This window comes from Theropithecus gelada, chromosome 20 (genome assembly GCF_003255815.1).
Source record: "Theropithecus gelada isolate Dixy chromosome 20, Tgel_1.0, whole genome shotgun sequence".
NCBI lineage: Eukaryota > Metazoa > Chordata > Mammalia > Primates > Cercopithecidae > Theropithecus > Theropithecus gelada.
Genome location: NC_037688.1, coordinates 30,036,978 through 30,057,849, shown reverse-complemented (window position 1 = coordinate 30,057,849; position 20,872 = coordinate 30,036,978). Strand labels below are relative to the sequence as shown.

At 45.3% G+C, this 20,872-nt stretch overlaps 1 protein-coding gene across 2 annotated transcripts; it reads left to right on the top strand.

Annotated features, from left to right (window-relative positions):
- Positions 1 to 900: 900 nt before the first annotated feature.
- Positions 901 to 15,626, top strand: LOC112614427 (haptoglobin). 2 transcript variants are annotated; one of them, XM_025370959.1, is made up of 5 exons: positions 901 to 959; positions 11,988 to 12,073; positions 12,694 to 12,795; positions 13,554 to 13,628; positions 14,696 to 15,626. In XM_025370959.1, exons 1-5 carry the CDS (start codon positions 955 to 957, stop codon positions 15,472 to 15,474), a joined length of 1,047 nt encoding a protein of 348 aa, XP_025226744.1. In that variant the 5' UTR covers positions 901 to 954; the 3' UTR covers positions 15,475 to 15,626. The 2 variants fall into 2 exon arrangements, with proteins under 2 accessions (XP_025226744.1, XP_025226743.1); XM_025370958.1 differs by lacking the exon at positions 901 to 959 and having other exon boundaries at positions 11,860 to 12,073.
- The last annotated feature ends 5,246 nt before the right edge of the window (positions 15,627 to 20,872 follow it).

Sequence of the window (20,872 nt, the reverse complement as noted above, 5' to 3'; positions counted from 1 at the left end):
CTCTGGTAAAATAACAGTAAGAGAAAAGCTGTGGCATTCTCTTGATCGCTCATCTTCTCTGCCTTCCTCCCCAGCACCACCTCCTGGCCTCAGCCTGTGGGCTTCTGCAACACTAAACTCCATGTTGTTCTCTGATACATCTGGCCGTCTCCAGCCCCTGGGTTTTATTTTCTTGGGGCCCCTCTGCTGAAATTCCCTTCCCCTTGCTGTATAAACACCTCCTACTCTCCTTCAACATGCAGACACTGCCTCCTCTAAGGAGCCATCTGTACTTATGTAGCTGTGAGCATAGGATACGGCATACAGCAGGCACTTAATAAATACTTGTGGAATGGAAAGCAACTAAGATAGGATCAAAAATACAAATCAGGACTTGAGAGAAAGATGATCAAAAGCTCTCAGGAGGGTTCTGGGCTCGGTGTCTCACGCCTGTAATCCCAACACTTTGGTAGGCTGAGGCAGGCGGATCACTTCAGGTTGGGACTTTGAGACCAGTCAGAGCAACGTGAAGAAACCTCGTCTTTACTAAAAATACAAAAAATTAGCCAGACATGGTGGCATATGCCTGTAATCCAAGCTACTCGGGAGGCTGAGGCAGGAGAATTGCTTGAACCTCAGAGGTGGAAGTTGTGGTGAGCTGAGAGCATGCTGTTGTACTCCAGCCTGGGCAACAAGAGCGAAACTGTGTCTCAAAAAAAAAAAAAAAAAGAAAAAAGAAAAAAACAACAAAAAAAAGAACACCACAGGAAAATCAAGTGTGAATCAAGAGCTCAACTCTTAATAGGGGTAATGTTTGTGGTTTTGTTACTGGAAAAGATAGTGACCTTGTCAGGGCCAAAGTTATGTAGACACAGGAATTACGAAATGGAGAAGGGGGAGAGGTGAGCTGGTGGCAGCATAAAAAGACCAGCAGATGCCCACAGCACTGCTCTTCCAGAGGCAAGACCAACCAAGATGAGGTGGGTCCACAGCGTTCTCTCCTGCAAAGCTTTCCTCTGGTTCTTTATTTCAGTCTTCTTTGCGTACATCGGTAGAGAAGCAGAAATAGAATAAAGAAACAGGGGAAATGGGCTAAATTATAGTGAACTAAAGGGCTTAGTGTGTTAAATCTTCTCCTTTTCTGCATCCATAGAAGACAGCGCTGTCTTTCCCAGGAGATGAGATTTACTCTCAGGAGTGTCTTTTTCCTTGAGGTTACATTTTTGTCTTTGTAGGGGATGTCATCAGCTCCTGTGGTAGGCTTCCTGGCATTCTGAATATATTTATTAGCAGACATTTTTCTCTTTAAAAATGTATAATAAGAAACACTAGTGGCAACACATTTGAATGACACAATTAATTGACTAGTACCTGGGATATACGCTAGTACCTGGGATACATCTAATTAAGACACTTAGATCTTAAACAATACAAAGACTTTTTGAAATGTTGAAATAATAAGACTAGAAACTTTTTTTTTTAAAGAAGGATTCTCGCTCTGTTACCCGGATGGAGTGCAGTGGCGCGATCTCAGCTCATTGCAACCTCCACCTCCGCGGTTCAAGCAATTCTCCTGCTTCAGCCTCCCGAGTAGCTAGGACTACAGGCGTGTGCCACCATGCCCAGCTAATTTTTATTTTATTTATTTATTCATTTATTCAGTCACCCAGGCTGGAGTGCAGTGGCGTGATCTCAGCTCACTGCACGCTCCGCCTCCTGGGTTTACGCCATTCTCCTGCCTCAGCCTCCCAAGTAGCTGGGACTACAGGTGCCCACCACCACTCCCGGCTAATTTTTTGTATTTTTAGTAGAGATGGGGTTTCACTGTGTTAACCAGTATGGTCTCGATCTCCTGAGCTTGTGATCTGCCTGCCTCAGCCTCCCAAAGTGCTGGGATTACAGGCGTAAGCTACTGTGCCCGGCCATGCCCAGCTAATTTTTGTATTTTTAGTAGAGATGAGGTTCCACCATGTTGGCCAAGATGATCTCAATCTCTTGATCTCATGATCCGCCTGTCTTGGGCTTCCAAAGTACTGCGATTACAGGCGTGAGCCACCGCGCCCTGCCTAGACACTATTTTAATAGAAGCAAATAGTGCCTGAACAATTGGCATCTGTTAGTAAGAGATGAACTGGCAGACGGCGCCTGTGCGTCAATGCCCACGGCTACAGTCCTGCTTTCAGACACCAGTTCTCTTCCAGGTAACCTTCTGGCATTTTGGGGTTTGAGATACCATTTCCTAAAGGTGAATTATCATAAAATACTAGAAATAACCACATAAGTGTTTAAAATTATTGTTAAGTACAGTAAGAAATTCTTCTTCAAAAGTTTAGCCTGCTTAAGTTTCCTTGTCCTTTGTTCCCTGCTTTCAGGGCCAGACTTCCTTACTCTCTGTGTTCCCCCTGCCCTGGTAAACAACCTTCCTGCCAATCCTTATCTAGATAGCCCACATTCCACATCTGCTACCCACTCTGTGAATTACCCCTCTCATGGGAACGGCTTCTCCCACCAAAACTGATCTTCCTGCCTTCCCAACAGTGTAACCGCATTCCCGCACTTTTCAAGTTAGCCAACCGGGTTCAGCTTAGATCGTGCGGTACAACTCCAGTCAATGGAGGCAGGACACAGTAGCAGGGACAAGCTGCGTTAGAGATAAAGACCTCTGCTTTCCTTTGTTCGGGGTGCTCTTGTGGCAACTGGACTCATCAGGAACTCTTCTGCAAAAGTAAATTTGCCTTGCTGAGAGACCTTTTGTCCTTTGTCTCAGTGCTAGTTCTTCTTGGCAGCACCGAGCATTTGTTTCCAACAAATTTGGTGGTCCATATGGTGAAAACATTCTCCTCTGGGAAAGGGTCTTTGATCACCTCTCCTGAGGAGACGTGTCCTGCTGCCTTGTTGCAGTGGCCTCACGAGTAAGGAATTGAGACCCACCCTGTGTGATGAATAACCTGACTCTCAACAACGCGGGGAGAAAAAGGCTTGCAACACCATGGCGACCAGGTAACTCTGTGCGCAGACCAAGGTAACAAATGTCACAGGAGTGACAAAGTACTTCCTTGGTGGTCATTACATTCTGGTGGTTGAAAGTCCATGAATGGTAACAAGCGCTACTGCTGTGCGGAGTGAATGAATCCAATCTTCGGATCCGCGGTTGCCTCATATGGCTTAGCCTTCTCGGAAGGATCCTGAGGTTGGGGTTATAGTCCTGCCAGTGCTAAGCGGGCCTTGAAATATTCCCAGGAGGAAAGCGGGCAGAGTGGATGAAGTGAAAGGAGAAGAGTGTGAAGAGCCTCCACGAGGTGGGGCTAAAAGATAGGCAAGAAATCCCTAATACGAGGGATTGAGCCACAGAAAGCTCCAGATAGAAAAAAAAAAAAAAAAAATCCCTAATATGAGGGACGGAGCCACAGCAAGTCTCTAGTAGGCAAGAAATCCCTAATATGAGGGATTGAGCCTAGCTAAGACCCAATATAGGAAATACCCCAAGAAAGACGGAGAGTAAGAAGGATAAAAATAGTAACAAGGATATACCCCCTCATAGTCCCCTAGGTTTCATGTTAAAATATTGGAAAGATAATGAGAGGACTAAGCCTAAGAAGCAGCAGCAAATTATAAAATATTGCTGCTTCATTTGGACCCAAGGTTCCATCCTCAAACCCTCAATCTTCTGGCCAGTGTATGGGTCAAATGAGGATGTAATGTGTCAACTCCTAATCCAATATGTTAATGATAAAAGTCCGGTTTCTCAAGAAGAACTAGACTATGCTCATTGTTGGAGGCAGGGACCTGTCTTCCTCTTTCCCTTAAAGACAACTAGGGAGGAACCCAATACGGCATCTCAAATTGAGAAGTCAGACAAGCCGACTCCCACACCTAAAGTCAGCACATGGGATCCCTTAGACTGTCTTCCTCCACTTATTGCCCCTAATCCTAACCACCCCCACTCCTCAGGCAGCTGCCACTGCCCCAGATCCCGTCCCAGATTCTTCTCCAACTCATGATGTTCCCCTGGCTTACAACCCTGACTCTCAGGGGCAGTCGTCCCAAAAGCCTGTTCACTGCCAACGTAAATATCCTTCCTTAAAAAGGCTCCAACATGAAATAAAGCAGTGTAAAAAGAACATTCAGAACTTCCCTTTTCTTTCCACACCTAAGGAGTCAGCTATAACTTTCCTCCCTTTAAAAGGGGTACCACAAGGAGGGGAAGTCACTGGTTTTGTAAATGCTCCCTTGACTAGTTCAGAAGTCTGAGGTCTGAATAAAGAACTTAAGCCACTGCTCAATGACCCCTATGATGTGGCAGATCAAGTTGATCAATTCTTAGGACCGCAGTTAAACACCTGGGTCGAGCAAATGTCTATCCTAGGCATCCTCTTTTCAGGGGAGGAAAGAAGCACGATCTGTAGGGCTGCTGTGGCAATTTGGGAATGTGAACACCCTCCCGGTCAAAACCTTCCTACTGCGGACCCAAAATTTCCTGCCCAAGACTCCTGGTGGGACAATAACAATGCAGCCCACCGAGAAAACATGCAGGACCTAAGGAAAATAATAATAAAAGGAATCAGGGAATCCATACCCTGAACTCAAAAGCTCTCTAAAGCATTTGATATACAACGGGAGAAAGATAAGGGGCCTAAAAGATTCCTAGACAGACTAAAGGAACAAATGAAGCAATATACAGGTCTGAATTTAGAAGATCCCCTTGGGCAAAAGATGTTAAAGATCTATTTTGTCACTAAAAGCTGGCCAGACATTTCAAAAAAGTTATAAAAATTGGAGGACTGGGAAAACCAACCTCTAAGCGAACTTCTCAGAGAAGCTCAAAAGGTGTACGTGAGGAGGGACAGGGAAAAACAAAAATAGAAGGCAAAACTGATGTTATCTACTTTCCAGCAGGTGGCTCCAAACCCATATACTACCAAATGAGGCTTCCAGGGAGCCAGAAACTGTAAAAGGTCCTAAGCCTCCGAAACCCAGTTTAGAGAATCCAAACCTTCAGGTAGAGGACCCAAGTCTACATTTCCCAGGCCCCCTAAAGAGCGTAGAAAAGCAACACCAAAAAAATCCCAAAACTGAGAGAGGGGAAGGACAAGATAGGTGTTACAAATGTGGAAGGATGGGCCACTTCAAAAGAGAATGTCCCGAATAAGAAAAGGAGAGAAAAGCCCTTCCACTCATGACCTTTGAAGAGGAATAGGGAAGTCAGGGGCTCTGTCTATTTTATCCTGAGTCCCACTAGGAGCCCTTGATACATTTGGAGGTGGGACCTATACATGAGCTTATCACATTTTTGGTCGATTCAGGGCGGCCCATTCCTCTGTTTGTTTCCCCTCATCTAATACCGCCTGCTCTTCAGAAGAACTTACAGTCTCTGGGATAAAAGGGGAAGGATTTAAGGCGAGAATCTTAGAAAATACAGAAGTCAAGTACCAAGACTGAACAACCCAGGTTCAATTCTTGTTAATACCTGAAGCGGGAACTAGTTTGTTAGGAAGAGACTTAATGTTAAAGTTAGGCATAAGCCTACAAGTTAGCCCAAAGGGATTCCTTACCTCATTAAACTTACTCACCACTGCGGATGAGAAATACATTCATCCTGATGGCTGGTCAAGGGAAGAAAACCAAAGAAAGCTTCCAATTCTCCCAATCCACATCAAGCTAAACCGCCTCCCTCTAGCTCCCAGGAAGTAGTGAGGAGGAAGCAATTCCCCATTCCCTTAGAGGGCATGCTAGGGCTAAAACCTGTAACTGAAAGTCTCATTAATGATGGGTTTCTTGAACCCTGTGTGTCTCCTTATAACACCCCAATACTGCCTGTCAAGAAATCAGATGGGTCATACCGGCTGGTGCAAGATCTCAGGGCCATTAATCAAATAGTCCAGACCACTCATCCCGTTGTCCCAATCCTTACACCATTCTCAGCAAAATTCCATATAATCATTAATGGTTTACTGCAATAGATTTAAAGGATGCCTTTTGGGCATGTCCCTTGGCTGAAGATAGTCGAGACATATTTGCCTTTGAGTGGGAAGATCCCATCAGGGTGAAAACAATGGTATCAATGGACAGTCTTGCCTCAAGGGTTCATGGATTCACCCAACCTTTTTGGTCAAATTTTAGAACAAGTACTAGAAAAAGTTTCTGTTCCAAAACAATTATGCCTGCTTCAATATGTCGATGATATTCTCATATCTGGTGAGGATATAGAGAAAGTAGCTGGCTTCTCTACATGTATTTTTAACCATCTGCAGTTTGAGGGGTTACGGGTCTCAAAGGGAAAGCTTCAGTATATGGAGCCTGAAGTTAAATATTTAGGCCACTTAATAAGTGCAGGCAAGTGAAGGATAGGGCCTGAACGGGTTGAAGGAATTGTGTCCTTACCCTTGCCTCAGACTAAAGAGGAACTCAGGAAATTTTTAGGGTTGGTTGGATACTGACACTTATGGATTAACTCATATGCACAAAACAGTAAACTTTTATACCAAAAACTTGCCCAGGGAAAACCTGACCATCTCCTGTGGACTTCTAAAGAGGTCAATCAGGTCAAAGAGCTAAAAGAAAGGCTTATAACTATCCCTGCCCTAGCCTTACTTTCCCTAGAAAAACCATTTCACCTGTTTGTCAGCGTGAATAATGGGGTAGCTTTAGGGATGCTTACCCAAGAGCACAGAGGCTGCTGGCAGCCCGTGGACTTCCTGTCAAAAATGTTGGACCCAGTGACCTGTGGATGGCCTCAGTGCATCAAATCTGTTGCAGCTACAGCAGTATTAGTTGAAGAGAGTAGAAAATTAACCTTTGGGGAGAGATGAACAATAAGCACACCCCACCAAGTTAGACCTATTTTAAATAAAAAAGCAGGAAGGTGGCTAACTGACTCCAGAATCTTAAAATATGTGGCCATTCTACTAAAAAAAGATGATTTAACCTCAACTACTGATAATTCACTCAACCCAGCAGGTTTCTTGACGGAAAACCCAAACCTAAAAAGAGAACACCTATGTCTAGATTTAACTGACTACCAAACAAAAGTCAGGCCAGATCTAGGAAAGACCCCTTTCAAAACAGGATGTCACTTATTTATAGATGGTTCCTCCCAGGTGATTGAGGGAAAAAGACATAATGGGTATTCAGTAATCAATGGAGAACCTCTCTATGTATAAGAATAGAGTCAAGAAAATTGCCTAATAATTGGTCTGCCCAAACTTGTGAACTGTTTGCACTCAGCCAAGCCTTAAAGTACTTGCAAAACCAGGAAGGAACCATCTATACTGATTCTAAGTATGCCTTTGGAGTGGCTCATACATTTGGAAAAATTTGGACTGAATGAGGCCTCACTAATTATAAAGGTCATGACCTTGTTCATAAGGAGTTAATCATCCAAGTACTGGATAACCTTCAGTTTCCAGAAGAAATAGCTACTGTCCATGTCCCCGGACACCAGAAAAGCCTTTCTTTTGAAAGTCGAGGAAATAACCTAACAGACCAGATAGCCAAACAAGCTGCTGTTTCCTCCGAAATGCCTATGTTTCACTTAACTCCTTGTTTTCCTTCCCCTACTGCAATCCCCATTTTCTCTTCCATTGAAAAAGAAAAATTAATAAAGATAGGAGCCGGAGAAGACCAGAAGGAAAACGGCTGTTACCAGACCAAAAAGAAATGTTATCCAAGCCCCTTAGGGGAGATCTAGTCTCAACTACATCTGAGGACACACTGGGGACCCCAAGCCATGTGCGATGCAGTTCTCAGGGTCTATGGATGTATAAGAATTTACACTCTAGCCAAACAAGTTACAGACAGTTGCTTAATATGTAAAAAGACTAATAAGCAGATTCTAAGAAAACGACCCCTTGGAGAAAGAGATCCAGGTCTAAGAGCATTTCAAAGTGTTCAATTAATTATACTGAAATGCCCCCAATTGGTCATTTAAAATACTTATTAGTAATAATAGACCACTTTACCCACTGGGTAAAGACTATCCCACCCTCAAATGCAACCACCAGTAATGTAGTTAAGGCATTAATTGAAAACACTGTATCCAGATTTGGACTAATAGAAAACACTGATTCAGATAATGGAACCCATTTCACTGCACATGTCATTAAAAAGTTAGCCCAGGTACTAGACATAAAATGGAAATACCATATCCCTTGGGATCCCTCGTCCTCAGGAAGAGTAGAAAGGATGAATCAGACTCTAAAAAGTCATTTAACTAAATTAGTTCTAGACACTCAATTGCCATGGACTAAACCTCTTCCTATTGCCTCGTTAAGAATCCGAACTCCTCCTCGGAGAGATATTGGCCTTTCCCCTTATGAGAAGCTCTATGGATTGCCCTATTTATACTCCACTGCTGACATTCCTACATTCAAAATAAAAGATCAGTTCCTCAAAAATTATATACTTGGTCTATACTCTACTTTCTCTTCCCTTAAGACTAAAGGTCTCCTAGCACAGGTGCCACCCCTGGAGTTTCCAGCACATCAGCGTCAGCCTGGAGATCACATCCTCTTAAAAGGTTGGAAGGAAAGGAAACTCAAACCAGCTTGGGAAGGACCCTACCTGGTGCTCCTAAATACTAAGACTGCAGTCTGAACAGCAGAAAGAGGATGAACTCATCACACCCAAGTCAAAAAGGCACTGCCACCTCCAGAATCATAAACCGTCACTCCAGGGCTCACCCCAACCAAATTAACTCTAAAAAGGGCTTAATAATCACTTGTTTATTTTCTCTTTTCAACAGAAGGTCATCTTGTCATCAATGTAACTTGGGCTAACCATCCTTTAACCCTTCAGTCTGATGCTTGTTCAGTCATCCCGTGTGGAGACAAGCAAGCTCAAAGGAAGCTGTCTCATGTAGATAAATACCTATGTCCATACCATAAAGAGTCAACCAAGCATAAGTAAAGAGCCTTAAAAAGTCCCTGTGGTGACTGGGCAGATGTTGTGTAAACCACTCAGTATGGAGGGTGGACAGCCAGGCCCCCTTTTTCAAATAAGTTATGGGGACTAAAACAGAAACTCCAACTAATTCATGGTCCCACCCCACCAAATTGTAAGGCACTGCAGTGTAACCCCTCATTGCTAATTATAGATAATCCCCAAACAATGGCCCAAGAACCCTTTATATTCAAACGGTATGGATTAGGAGCAAATGTTACAAAACAAAATCCCATAAAAATCTCTAAGGTTAGCTAAACCACTGGTTAACAATAATAATAATAATAAATCCATATCCAGAGTGCGGGAAACAACTGGAATCCAATGCCTTCCCCAATGCCCAGCGTCCTCCTGCCATCTCCAAAACAACCCAACCAAAGTAACGATTGTAAAGGTAAAAAATTTAAAGCAGACTATAGCTCTAGAGACAGGATATCAAGATGCAAATGCTTGGCTAAAATGGATTAAATATTCCATCTGCACTTTAAACAAATGCGATTGTTATGGTTGTGCGAACGGTAGACCAGAGGCCCAGATTGTCCGTTTTCCACTCAGATGGTCTTCTAACTGACCAGGCATAAGCTGTACGGTAGTTCTCTTCTAAGACCACACAACCTGGGGCAACAAATCATGTCAAGCTCTTTCTCTGCTGTTCCCTGAAGCTCAACACCCTGAGGGTCAGCCCCTGAGGGCCATCAGCTTCCGTCTCTCAATGCCAACTTTACCTCGCGTCTCTCACACAACAGGGAGAAAAACTGGTGCTCCTTGGAGCCTTAACGGGATGGAGTGAGCTTCAGTCCTTCCAAGAGCTTACCCATCAGTCTGCCCTTAGTCATCCTTGAGCAGATGTATGGTGGTATTGTGGTGGACCATTATTGGACACTCTGCTGAGTAACTGGAGCAGAACTTGTGCTCTAATTCCACTGGCCATCCCTTTCACCCCGGCGTTCCATCAACCAGAAAAGATAGAAACCAAACACTGTAAAATAAGAGAGGCCCCTCATGGGTCTGTTGACTCCCATATTTATAAAGATTCCACTGGAGTCCCACGAGGAGTGCCAGATGAATTTAAGACCCCAAATCAGACAACTGCAGGATTTGAATCCACGTTCTTCTGGTGGTTAACTATAAATAAAAATGTGAATTAGATAAACTACATTTATTACAACCAACGACGATTTTTTTTTTTTTAGATGGAGTTTTGCTCTTGTTGCCCAGGCCGGAATGCAATGGCGTGATCTAGGCTCACCACAACTTCTGCCTCCTGGGTTCAAGCAATTCTCCTGCCTCACCCTCCTGAGTAGCTGGGATTACAAGCATGCGTCGCCACACCTGGCTGATTTTGTATTTTTAGTAGAGACGGGGTTTCTCCACGTTGGTCAGGCTGGTCTCAAACTCCCAACCTCAGGTGATCTGCCTGCCTCGGCCTCCCGAAGTGCTGGAATTACAGGCGTGAGCCACTGCGCCTGGCCTACGATTTGTTAATTATACTAGAGATGCTCTTAAAGGGACAGCTGAACAATTAGGACCCACCAGTCAAATGGCCTGGGAAAATAAGATAGCATTAGACATGATACTAGCGGAAGAGGGTGGAGTTTGTGTCATTATCGGAACCCAATGCTATACTTTTATCCCTAATAATACTGCTCTGAGAGGGACCATAACAAAAGCACTACAAGGTCTTACTGCCTTATCAAATGAGCTAGCTAAAAATTCTGGACTAAACGACCCCTTCACAAATTTAATGGGAAATTGGTTCGGCAAATGGAAGGGACTAATGTTCTCAATCCTCATGTCTCTTGCCATTAGAATAGGGTTGCTTATTCTTGTAGGATGCTGTGTCATACCCTGTGCCTGAGGATTAATACAAAAGCTTATTGAAACAGCTCTCCCCAAAACTTCCCTCAATCATCCTCCTCCTTATTCCAGTGAGCTTTTTTAGAAGACCAAGTAGAATAACAGAGCCAAACTATGTTAAAAGGGTTTAAAGAAAAAATACTATAAAATATTTAAAGGGGGGATTGTTAAATACAGTAAGAAATTCTTCTTCAAAGGTTTAGCTTGCTGAAGTTTCCTTGTCCTTTGCTCCCTGCTTTCAAGGCCAGACTTCCTTACTCTCTGTGTTCCCCTGCCCTGGTAAACAACCTTCCCACCAGTCATTATCTATAGAGCCCACATTCCACATCTGCTACACACTCTGTGAGTTACCCCGCCCATCACAACGGCTTCTCCTGGCAAAGTTGATCTTCCCACCTTCCCACTGATGTAGTCACATTCCTGCACTTTTCAAGTTAGCCAACCAGGTTCAACTTAGGGATTGTGCAGTCCAACTCTAGCCAATGAAGTCAGGACACAGTAGCAGGGACAAGCGGCGTTAGAGATAAAAACCTCTGCTTTCCTTTGTTCGTGGTGCTCTTGTGGCGACCGAACCTATGAGGAGCAACCTTCTGCAAAATTAAATTTGCCTTGCTGAGAGACCCTTTGTCCTTCGTCTCAGTGCTAGTTCTTCTTTGCGGCACCAAGCATTTGTTTTCAACAATTATATATTTAAGGAACCTTTGATTATGGAAAATTTCAAGAAGTAGAGGGAATAGCATACTAAGCCCTGTGTTCCCATCTTTGAGTTATCTACATTTCATTACCAGTATCTTTGGGGTGCCTGAGGGAGGTTTCTCTTTCCTGGAGGGCTCCTGTATTATTGCCAATGTATTTTCCTGACTGTGGTCAGAAACCGAGGCCCCCTCCTACCTATGTACCCTTCTATCCCTCTCTGAAGCTTCTGCAGAATTCCCAGCATGACAGAGCTTGCTGGAAGCATGGTATGCTCAGAAGCTGCTGCTAAATAAAGCATGTGTGTGAGGGGGCGGGGGCAAACTTCTTGGTCCTGGCACTTCCATATATCGATTTTCTTTTCTGGCTGATTAGTGGGAGGAGTGTGTGTGTATGCGTGTGTGTGTGTGTGTGTGTGCGCGCGCGCGCGTGTGTGGGTACATGCATGTGTGTGTGGATGCATGCATGTGCTGTGAAGCAGGGAGACCAGCTTTCCACTCCTTCTTGTTTTCTCTCTGCAGTGACCTGGGAGCTGTCATTTCCCTCCTGCTCTGGGGACGACAGCTTTTTGCATTGTACTCAGGCAATGATGTCACGGATATCCCAGGTCAGTCTTTGGTTGGGTAGGAGCATGCATCCCTGGCACTGCCGCATCCCACTCTTACCCTCTCAGGTCTGCATTCTTTCTTTGAGAGAAGAAAGTTTCCCCTTCTTATCCTGACCTCTGAGCTTTCAGGACTGCCAGGAACATTAGGGTTCCTGCCAGAAATGAGGGGAGCGTGCACTTCTGTTGGCTTCTATTTGGGGCAGAAGGAGATTGATGTGCAGAGCAGCTTCCTCTCATCTGATTTTTCTTTTCTTTTTTTTTTTTTTTGAGACGGAGTCTCGCTCTGTTGCCCAGGCTGGAGTACAGTGGCACGATCTTGGCTCACTGCAAGCTCCACCTCCGGGTTCATGACATTCTCCTGCCTCAGCCTCCCGAGTAGCTGGGACTACAGGCACCTGCCACCACGCCCGGCTAATTTTTTTGTATTTTTAATAGAGATGTGGTTTCACTGTGTTAGCCAGGATGGTCTCGACCTCCTGACCTCGTGATCCACCCACCTCGGCCTCCCAAAGTGCTGGGATTACAGGCTTGAGCCACCGCGCCCGGCCTCATCTGATTTTTCATAGGTCTCTGGGAACAATTTCCAAATAGTAAACTCTCTTGCTTCTCTCTCTTTGCAGATGACAGCTTCCTGAAGCCCCCTATGATCGCAAATGGCTACGTGGAGCACTTGGTTCGCTACCAGTGTAAGAACTACTACAGGCTGCGCACAGAAGGAGATGGTAAGACGTGGACAACTGTCTCTCTGTGCCCTACATACAACCCCTGCTCTGACATTTCCATGATGGGCGGTGCTGGGGTGATTCACCAGAAAGTTCATTGCTCTCCTTGGAGCCAGGAGATTTAGATTCTAATAAGCATTTTGTTGTCAGTAGCTGTGGCCCTTTGGGCAGACGAACTTTTGTCAGCCTCAAGTTTTCTGTTTTGTTAAGGGGAGGCCATGCCATGCAGCCTACCTATCTCAGAGTCAGATTTCCATCTCCAGCGGGAGATGTGGGAAAAGAAGGAACACTGATGACGACAGGTCACCCCCACCTAGTGAGTCCTGCTGTCCTGGCACTGCTCTAAGTGCTTCATATTTATTTGCTCACTTAGTCCTCACAGTACCCCTCAGAATAGAGGTTGTCATTCTTTCTTTGCTGATAAGCAAACAGAGTCACAGACAGGTTGAGTCTCTTGCCCAAATTCAGGCAGCCTGTAAGACGCAGTCAGGATTTGAACCCCGAGCCCTCCGTGTACTGCCTGGCTGTGACCAACATGACCACAGTGTGTTCTGCTGGGCGTAACTGGAGTCCACGCACTTAAGTTTCCAGCACAGCACTCTTTCCCTCCTCCTCATATTCTCTCTCCTTTCTCCCTTCCTATCTGCCCCCTTTCTTCTTCTTCTTTTTAACTCTTCTCCTTAAATGCATGCCTTCTCATTCTGCTCTGGGTGCAGACTTGACTTAGCCTTTGGCTCATTTCTTGCCTTTTGTTTCAGGAGTGTACACCTTAAACAATGAGAAGCAGTGGACAAATAAGGCTGTTGGAGATAAACTTCCTGAATGTGAAGCAGGTGGGTGCTGAGCACTTACCAGTGCAGGCAGACTTCCGGGTGGGAACGTCCTAGAGGCACAGCCTTCCAGCACGGCTTCCTCTGAGCACACAAGAGCCAAGAGGAGGGATGTGGGAGAACCGCAGCTGGCCAGGGAGAGACTTAAGCAGTTAGGTGATGACTCCCTAAAGGTCACCAAGGGTCTTGTTTATTGGGGCCTGAAGGGCACTGGCTGAATCCACTGTCTACACGGCCCACAGATCAGGAGAGCCTGTGCATACAGAGAACCTGCTGGAGAGCCCTGGGTCTAAAGAGAAGCAAGCTCCAGGGAGAACAAGTCAAGGGATAACATACAATCTTAATCCACGGAAGCCTAAAAATGGATGTGGGCTGGGACTGCTGCTTCTCGTTATTAGTAAGAGTTGTTGCTCTCTGCTTCCCTCTAAGAACCAGAGGCAAAGGCCCAGCCTCTTCTGCTGTGAGTGGTGCAGAACTCCCAACCTGCCTCGTATTAACTGCAACATCTACAAAATATGAGCTCCAGCCAATATTGCTCTAGATTCCTCTTTCTTCAGAGATAATGAATTATTATAGTTCCTAGCCCTTTCTTCTTCTTTTTCTTTGTTTTTTATTTTTTGAGACAGAGTTTTGCTTTTGTTGCCGAGGCTGGAGTGCAATGGTGCTGATTCCTGATCTCAGGTGATCCAACTGCTTCAGCCTTCCAAAGTGCTGGGATTACAGGCGTAAGCCACCATGTCTGGCCCCTAGACCTTTCAATGAATTTCAGGGAATTGTGAAAATTCCTTTGTTGGGATAACCGCTTAAATATAATTCACCAGCCAGGGCTCAAAAAACTCAGTATTTCTAATTTCCTTAGTTAGAAATAGAGTTTTTTGTAATGTAAACAATTTAAAAAATTATTTTAGAACTGCAACTATTGGGAATGAGATGAGCAGGTGATAAGGGCAAAGCATTTAAATCTTTGTAGTTTACGCAGCAGTGACAGCCGCCCATGCTTTTACCCCTCTTTCTCAGATGGAAAGGCCCTTGCACATTTCCACTCACGAGTGTCTTGCTCTCCTTGACAGTGTGTGGGAAGCCCAAGAATCCGGCAGACGCAGTGCAGCGGATCCTGGGTGGACACCTGGATGCCAAAGGCAGCTTTCCCTGGCAGGCTAAGATGGTTTCCCGCCATAATCTCACCACAGGGGCCACGCTGATCAATGAACAATGGCTGCTGACCACGGCTAAAAATCTCTTCCTGAACCATTCAGAAAATGCAACAGCGAAAGACATTGCCCCTACTTTAACACTCTATGTGGGGAAAAAGCAGCTTGTAGAGATTGAGAAGGTGGTTCTACACCCTAACTACTCCCAGGTAGATATTGGGCTCATCAAACTCAAACAGAAGGTGCCTGTTAATGAGAGAGTGATGCCCATCTGCCTACCTTCAAAGGATTATGCAGAAGTAGGGCGTGTGGGTTACGTGTCTGGCTGGGGGCGAAATACCAATTTTAACTTTACTGACCATCTGAAGTATGTCATGCTGCCTGTGGCTGACCAATACAATTGCATAAAGCACTATGAAGGCAGCACAGTCCCCGAAAAGAAGACACCAAAGAGCCCTGTAGGGGTGCAGCCCATACTGAATGAACACACCTTCTGTGCCGGCATGTCTAAGTACCAGGAAGACACCTGCTATGGCGATGCGGGCAGTGCCTTTGCCGTTCATGACCTGGAGAAGGACACCTGGTACGCGGCTGGGATCCTAAGCTTTGATAAGAGCTGTGGTGTGGCTGAGTATGGTGTGTATGTGAAGGCGACTTCCATCCAGGACTGGGTTCAGAAAACCATAGCCGACAACTAATGCAAAGCTGGCCAGAAGCCCTTGCCTGAAAGCAAGATTCCAGCCTGGAAGAGGGCAAAGTGGATGGGAGTGGACGGGATAAGATGTGGTTTGGAGCTGATGGGTGCCAGCCCTGCGTTGCTGAGTCAATCAATAAAGAGCTTTCTTTTGACAATCTTGAGACTTCTTTATTCACTCCTTTATGGTCCAGGGTAGCCAGAAGGTATAGAGTCTACTGGGATTATGGAAGAGAACACCCCAAACCCACTGGAAATCCCGAAGGTGATACAAACTCTTCCACCTTAGGGAATCATGCTCACTGACTGAGTGCCTACTGAATGCTAGGCCCCAGAAAGGCAACTGTTGTCCTTGTTTTACAGAGAAGGAAACAGAGACTCAGAGATGGTAAGTGAGTTGCTTAAGGTTACATAGCCATGAAACAATGAAGCAGAACTTTGAACCCAGCCCTGTTTGATACAAACTCAGAGCTCTTTTCACTGCATGCTGTTGCCTCTTCAAAGTGAATTAGGAGAAAAGGGGTGGCCTGGTGAGGAAGAGGCTAGTTCAAAGTGGGATGGGGAAAAAGTGTTTTGACACAGTCAGTACTTCAAAGTTTGGGATCTAACCTACCAGCACTCCAGAAAACAAAAGACGATGATGTAAAGGCAGGATCTCTGGATGTGCTGGGTCCAAATCACAGCTTGGCCCAAACATTTGCTAGGTAATTTAGGCTTCCTGGCCATCAGTTCCTGGTCTCTTCCATGAAGGACTTGAGCCAGAGTAATGTCCCTATCAGCAATAACCTTCCGGGACTCTGTAAAGAGTGGGAGGTAGAGTCCCTGCCTCAGTACAAGCTGCTTTTCCTACTTGGAACAAACCCACCCTTCGCCAGGAATCAAATGCAAGCTGGCTGAGCCTCCTCTCCTGATGGCAGGTCACGCTATCAAGGGTCTCCCAGAAGAAAGGTTCTGGAGCTCTAATAAACAGAAGTTCTTCTAACGGAATTTTCTCTTGCTATAAGCCTTCAATACCACCAATCACGAATGCGCCTTCTTCTTATGCCAAAATACGGCCCCTCCTTTGCAGGGTGTAAAACGACACTGATGTCACTCTCTCTCACCAGGGTCTGGCCATCTCTCTGAAGCTCTCCTCACAGGCGCCCTGCAGATTCATCAATAAACTTCAACAGGTTAGCGCTAGTAGGCCAATAAGACCTGTATTCTAGAACCTGTGAGATAGTAGCCAGAAACCGGGAAACACTAAACGCTTAAAAAATGCCTCTCAGGCCGGGCGCGGTGGCTCAAGCCTGTAATCCCAGCACTTTGGGAGGCCGAGACGGGTGGATCACGAGGTCAGGAGATCCAGACCATCCTGGCTAACACGTGAAACCCCGTCTCTACTAAAAAATACAAAAAACTAGCCGGGCGAGGTGGCGGGCGCCTGTGGTCCCAGCTACTCGGGAGGCTGAGGCAGGAGAATGGCGTAAACCCGGGAGGCGGAGCTTGCAGTGAGCTGAGATCCGGCCACCGCACTCCAGCCTGGGCGACAGAGCCAGACTCAGTCTCAAAAAAAAAAAAAAAAAAAAAAAATGCCTCTCAGAACACAGTCACTTACACCTTTTCCTCTTGTAGTTCTCTTCAGCACCAAGTTTCTTGGAAGAAGAAGGCAGTCTCCAGTTTTCTTAAAGAATTGTTTGATTGTATTAAGTGGCTTCTGGTAAAATAACAGTAAGAGAAAAGCTGTGGCATTCTCTTGATCGCTCATTTTCTCTACCTTCCTCCCCAGCACCACCTCCTGGCCTCAGCCTGTGGGCTTCTGCAAAGTCATGTATCAGGACTAATTAGCTAGCATCAAATTCCTGTTAATTCCAGAAGCAGGGACAAACCTGTTCGGGAGGGACTTAATGATAAAATTAGGTATAGGTCTATATGTTAATCAAGGAAAATTCTCTACTTCCTTAAACTTACTTTAAATCCTAGAGGAGAGCCAAATCCATTCTGATGTATAGTCAGAGGAAGGAAATTGGGGGAAATTACAAGTTTCTCCAATCCATGTAAAATTAAGAAATCCTGGGGAAGTTGTAAAGAGAAAACAGTACCCTATTCCCTTGAAAGGCAGAATAGGTTTATAACCTATAATCGAAGGTCTCCTTCAGGAAGAACTTCTTAAACCCTGTATGTCCTCTTACAACACTCCAATACTGCCTGTAAAAAAGTGAGATGGGTCATATCGACTACTACAAGACCTTTGAGCCATTAACCAAACAGTCCAGACCACCCACCCTGTCATTCCTAACCCTTACACCATTATCAGCCAGATCCCTCATGACCGCCAGTGGTTCACAGTAATAGACCTCAAGGATGACTTCTGGGCTTGCCCCTTAGCTGAGGATAGCTGGGACGTATTTGCTTTCGAATGGGAGGACCCTCACTCCAGTTGGAAGCAACAGTACCGATGGACAGTTCTACCCCAAGGGTTTACAGACTCTCCAAACCTATTCAGTCAAATTTTGGAACAAGTCCTAGAGAATTTCACTCTTTCATCATCTTTATGTCTACTCCAATATGTGGACAACCTGCTCATTTCCGGAGGCACCAAAGACCAAGTAAACACAATTCTAAATTTCCTAAGGAAACAACGGTTATGGGTCCAAAAAGTAAACTCCAGCTCGTAGAACCCGAGGTAAAATACACGGGGCACTTAACAAGCAAAGGGAAGCGGAAGATACGGCCCGAACAAATTGAAGGGATTATATCCTTGCCATTGCCTGAGACAAAACAAAAACTTAGAAAATTCTTGGGGCTAGTTGGAAATTGTTGCCTGTGGATTGACTCTTATGCCTTAAAGACAAAGCCTCTATATCTAAAACTCACCCAAGAAGGGCCCGACCCCTTTCTTTGGACTCCACAAGAAGTCCAGCAAGTTGAGAAACTAAAACATCTACTTATAACTGCCCCTGTCTTAGCTCTGCCATCCTTAGAACAGCCATTTCACCTTTCTGCTAATATAAGCAAGGGGGCAGCTATAGGAGTACTCACTCAAAAGCATGGGGGCCATCGCCAGCCCGCAGCCTTTCTGTCAAGTATTCTTGACCTAGTAACCCATGGGTGACCTGAATGTATCTAATCTATAGCAGCAACTGCTTTATTGACAAAAGAAAGTAGAAAAATACCCTTTGGGGGAAGTCTCATTGTAAGCACACCCCATCAGGTTAAAACCATTCTTGGCCAAAAAGCAGGGAGATAGCTTACGGATTCAAGAATCCTAAAATATGTAGCTATCCTATTAGAAAAAGGTGATTTAACCCTAACCACTGACAATGAGCTCAACCCTGCCACCTTCCATTTTTTTTTTTTTTTTTGAGACAGAGTCTCGCTCTGTCGCCCAGGCTGGGGTGCAGTGGCTGGATCTCAGCTCACTGCAAGCTCCGCCTCCTGGGTTTACGCCCTTCTCCTGCCTCAGCCTCCTGAGTAGCTGGGATTACAGGCGCCCGCCACCTCGCCCAGCTAGTTTTTTGTATTTTTTAGTAGAGATGGGGTTTCACTGTGTTAGCCAGGATGGTCTTGATCTCCTGACCTCGTGATCCGCCCGTCTTGGCCTCCCAAAGTGCTGGGATTACAGGCTTGAGCCCCCGCGCCCGGCCTTTTTTTTTTTTTTTTTTTTGAGACGGTTTCACTCTTATTGCCCAGGCTAGAGTGCAATGGCACAACTTGGCTCACCACGACCTCTGCCTCCCGGGTTCAAGCGAATTCTCCTGTCTCAGCCTACCGAGTAGCTGGGATTACAGGCATGTGCCACCACACCTGGCTAATTTTTTTGTATTTTTAGTAGAGATGGGGTTTCTCCATGTTGGTCAGGCTGGTCTTGAACTCCTGACCTCAGGTGATCCACCCACCTCGGCCTCCCAAAATGCTGGGATTACAGGCATGAGCCACTGCACCTGGCCAACCCCACCACCTTCCTGACAGGAAATCCAAATGCCGGAGACCCTGAGCACAAAAGCTTAGACTTCATCAATCATCAGACTAAAGTAAGGCCTGATCTAAGTGAGACCCCTTTAAAAACAGGGCACCATTTCTCTGTAGACGCCTCCTCCTGGGTAACTGAAGAGAAAAAACATAATGGCTACTCAGTGGTTGATGGAGAAACTCTCACCGAAGTTGAATCAGGGAGACTGCCCAGTAACTGGTCTAACTAAACATGTGAGTTGTTCGCACTAAATCAAGCCTTAAAATATCTGCAGAATCGAGAAGGGATATTTACACCAATTCCAAATATGCTTTTGGAGTGGCCCATACCTTTGGGAAGATTTGGACTGAACGAGGTCTTATTACTAGCAAGGGCCAAAACCTTGTCCATAAAGAGTTAATCAAGCAAGTATTAGAAAACCTTCAGCTAACAGAGTATACAGTCATTGTTTATGTCCCAGGACACCAAAAAGGTCCCTCTTTCGAGAGTCGCTTCCCAAGAAGCACCCATTTTCCATTTAACCCCTTGTCTCCCTTCCCCATCCGCAACCCCCATCTTCTCCCAACCACATAAAGAAAAATTAAAGAAAATAGGGGCTAATGAAAACTCAGAAGTGAAATGGATACTGCCAGGTAACAAAGAAATGTTGTCTAAGCCCCTAATGAGAGAAATCTTAGCACAACTTCACCAAGGAATTCATTGGGGTCCCAAGCCATGTGTGACGCAGTCCTTAGAACGTACAGGTGTATAGGGATTTATACCCTTACCAGGCAAGTCACAGACAGTTGTATGGTATGCAGAAAAACCAATAAACAAACTTTAAAAAAACCACCCTTTGGGGGAAGAAATCCTGGGCTAAGGCCATTCCAAAGTGTCCAAAGAGACTATACTGAAATGCCCCAAATAGGCTGCCTCAAATATTTGTTAGTTATAATGGACCATCTCACTCACTGGGTGGAAGCCATTCACCTGCCAAGTGCAACTGACAATAATGTAGTTAAAGTACCAATAGTGTTGTAACTGAGCGAGTTATAGAGAAACGCCACACTTCAACATGAATTCAGGAGTCCTTTATTAGCTGGTGACCGAGAGACGGATAGTGCTCAAAATTCTCTCGGCCCTGAAAAAGGGGCTAGATTTTTTTTTATACTTTGGTTTAGAAAGGGGAGCAGGAATCAAGCTGAAGCAATCTCACAGAAGTAAAACAAGCAAAAAGACAAATGGTTACAGGAAAATAAACAGTTCCAGGTGCAGGGGCTTTAAATCCATCACAAGGTGATAGGTGCGAGGGCCCTGGATGCCATCTATCGGACACAAACGCGGGGGCTATAGGTACTATCAACTGGGCAAATTCCTGGGAACTGCGGATATAGTTTGCCACAAAACCTTATCAGTTAATTGCACTCTTTGATGTGCTGGGAGTTAGCTTGCACAAGTTAAATCCTTGAGG

Bases quoted from the DNA above. Each gene is read 5' to 3' on its own strand.
- LOC112614427 (XM_025370958.1), top strand. From the start codon at position 11,860: ATGCGTGTGTGTGTGTGTGTGTGTGCGCGCGCGCGCGTGTGTGGGTAC. The intron at 12,074-12,693 runs GTCAGTCTTTGG...CTCTCTTTGCAG, and splicing joins TGATGTCACGGATATCCCAG to ATGACAGCTTCCTGAAGCCC. The intron at 12,796-13,553 runs GTAAGACGTGGA...CTTTTGTTTCAG, and splicing joins GCTGCGCACAGAAGGAGATG to GAGTGTACACCTTAAACAAT.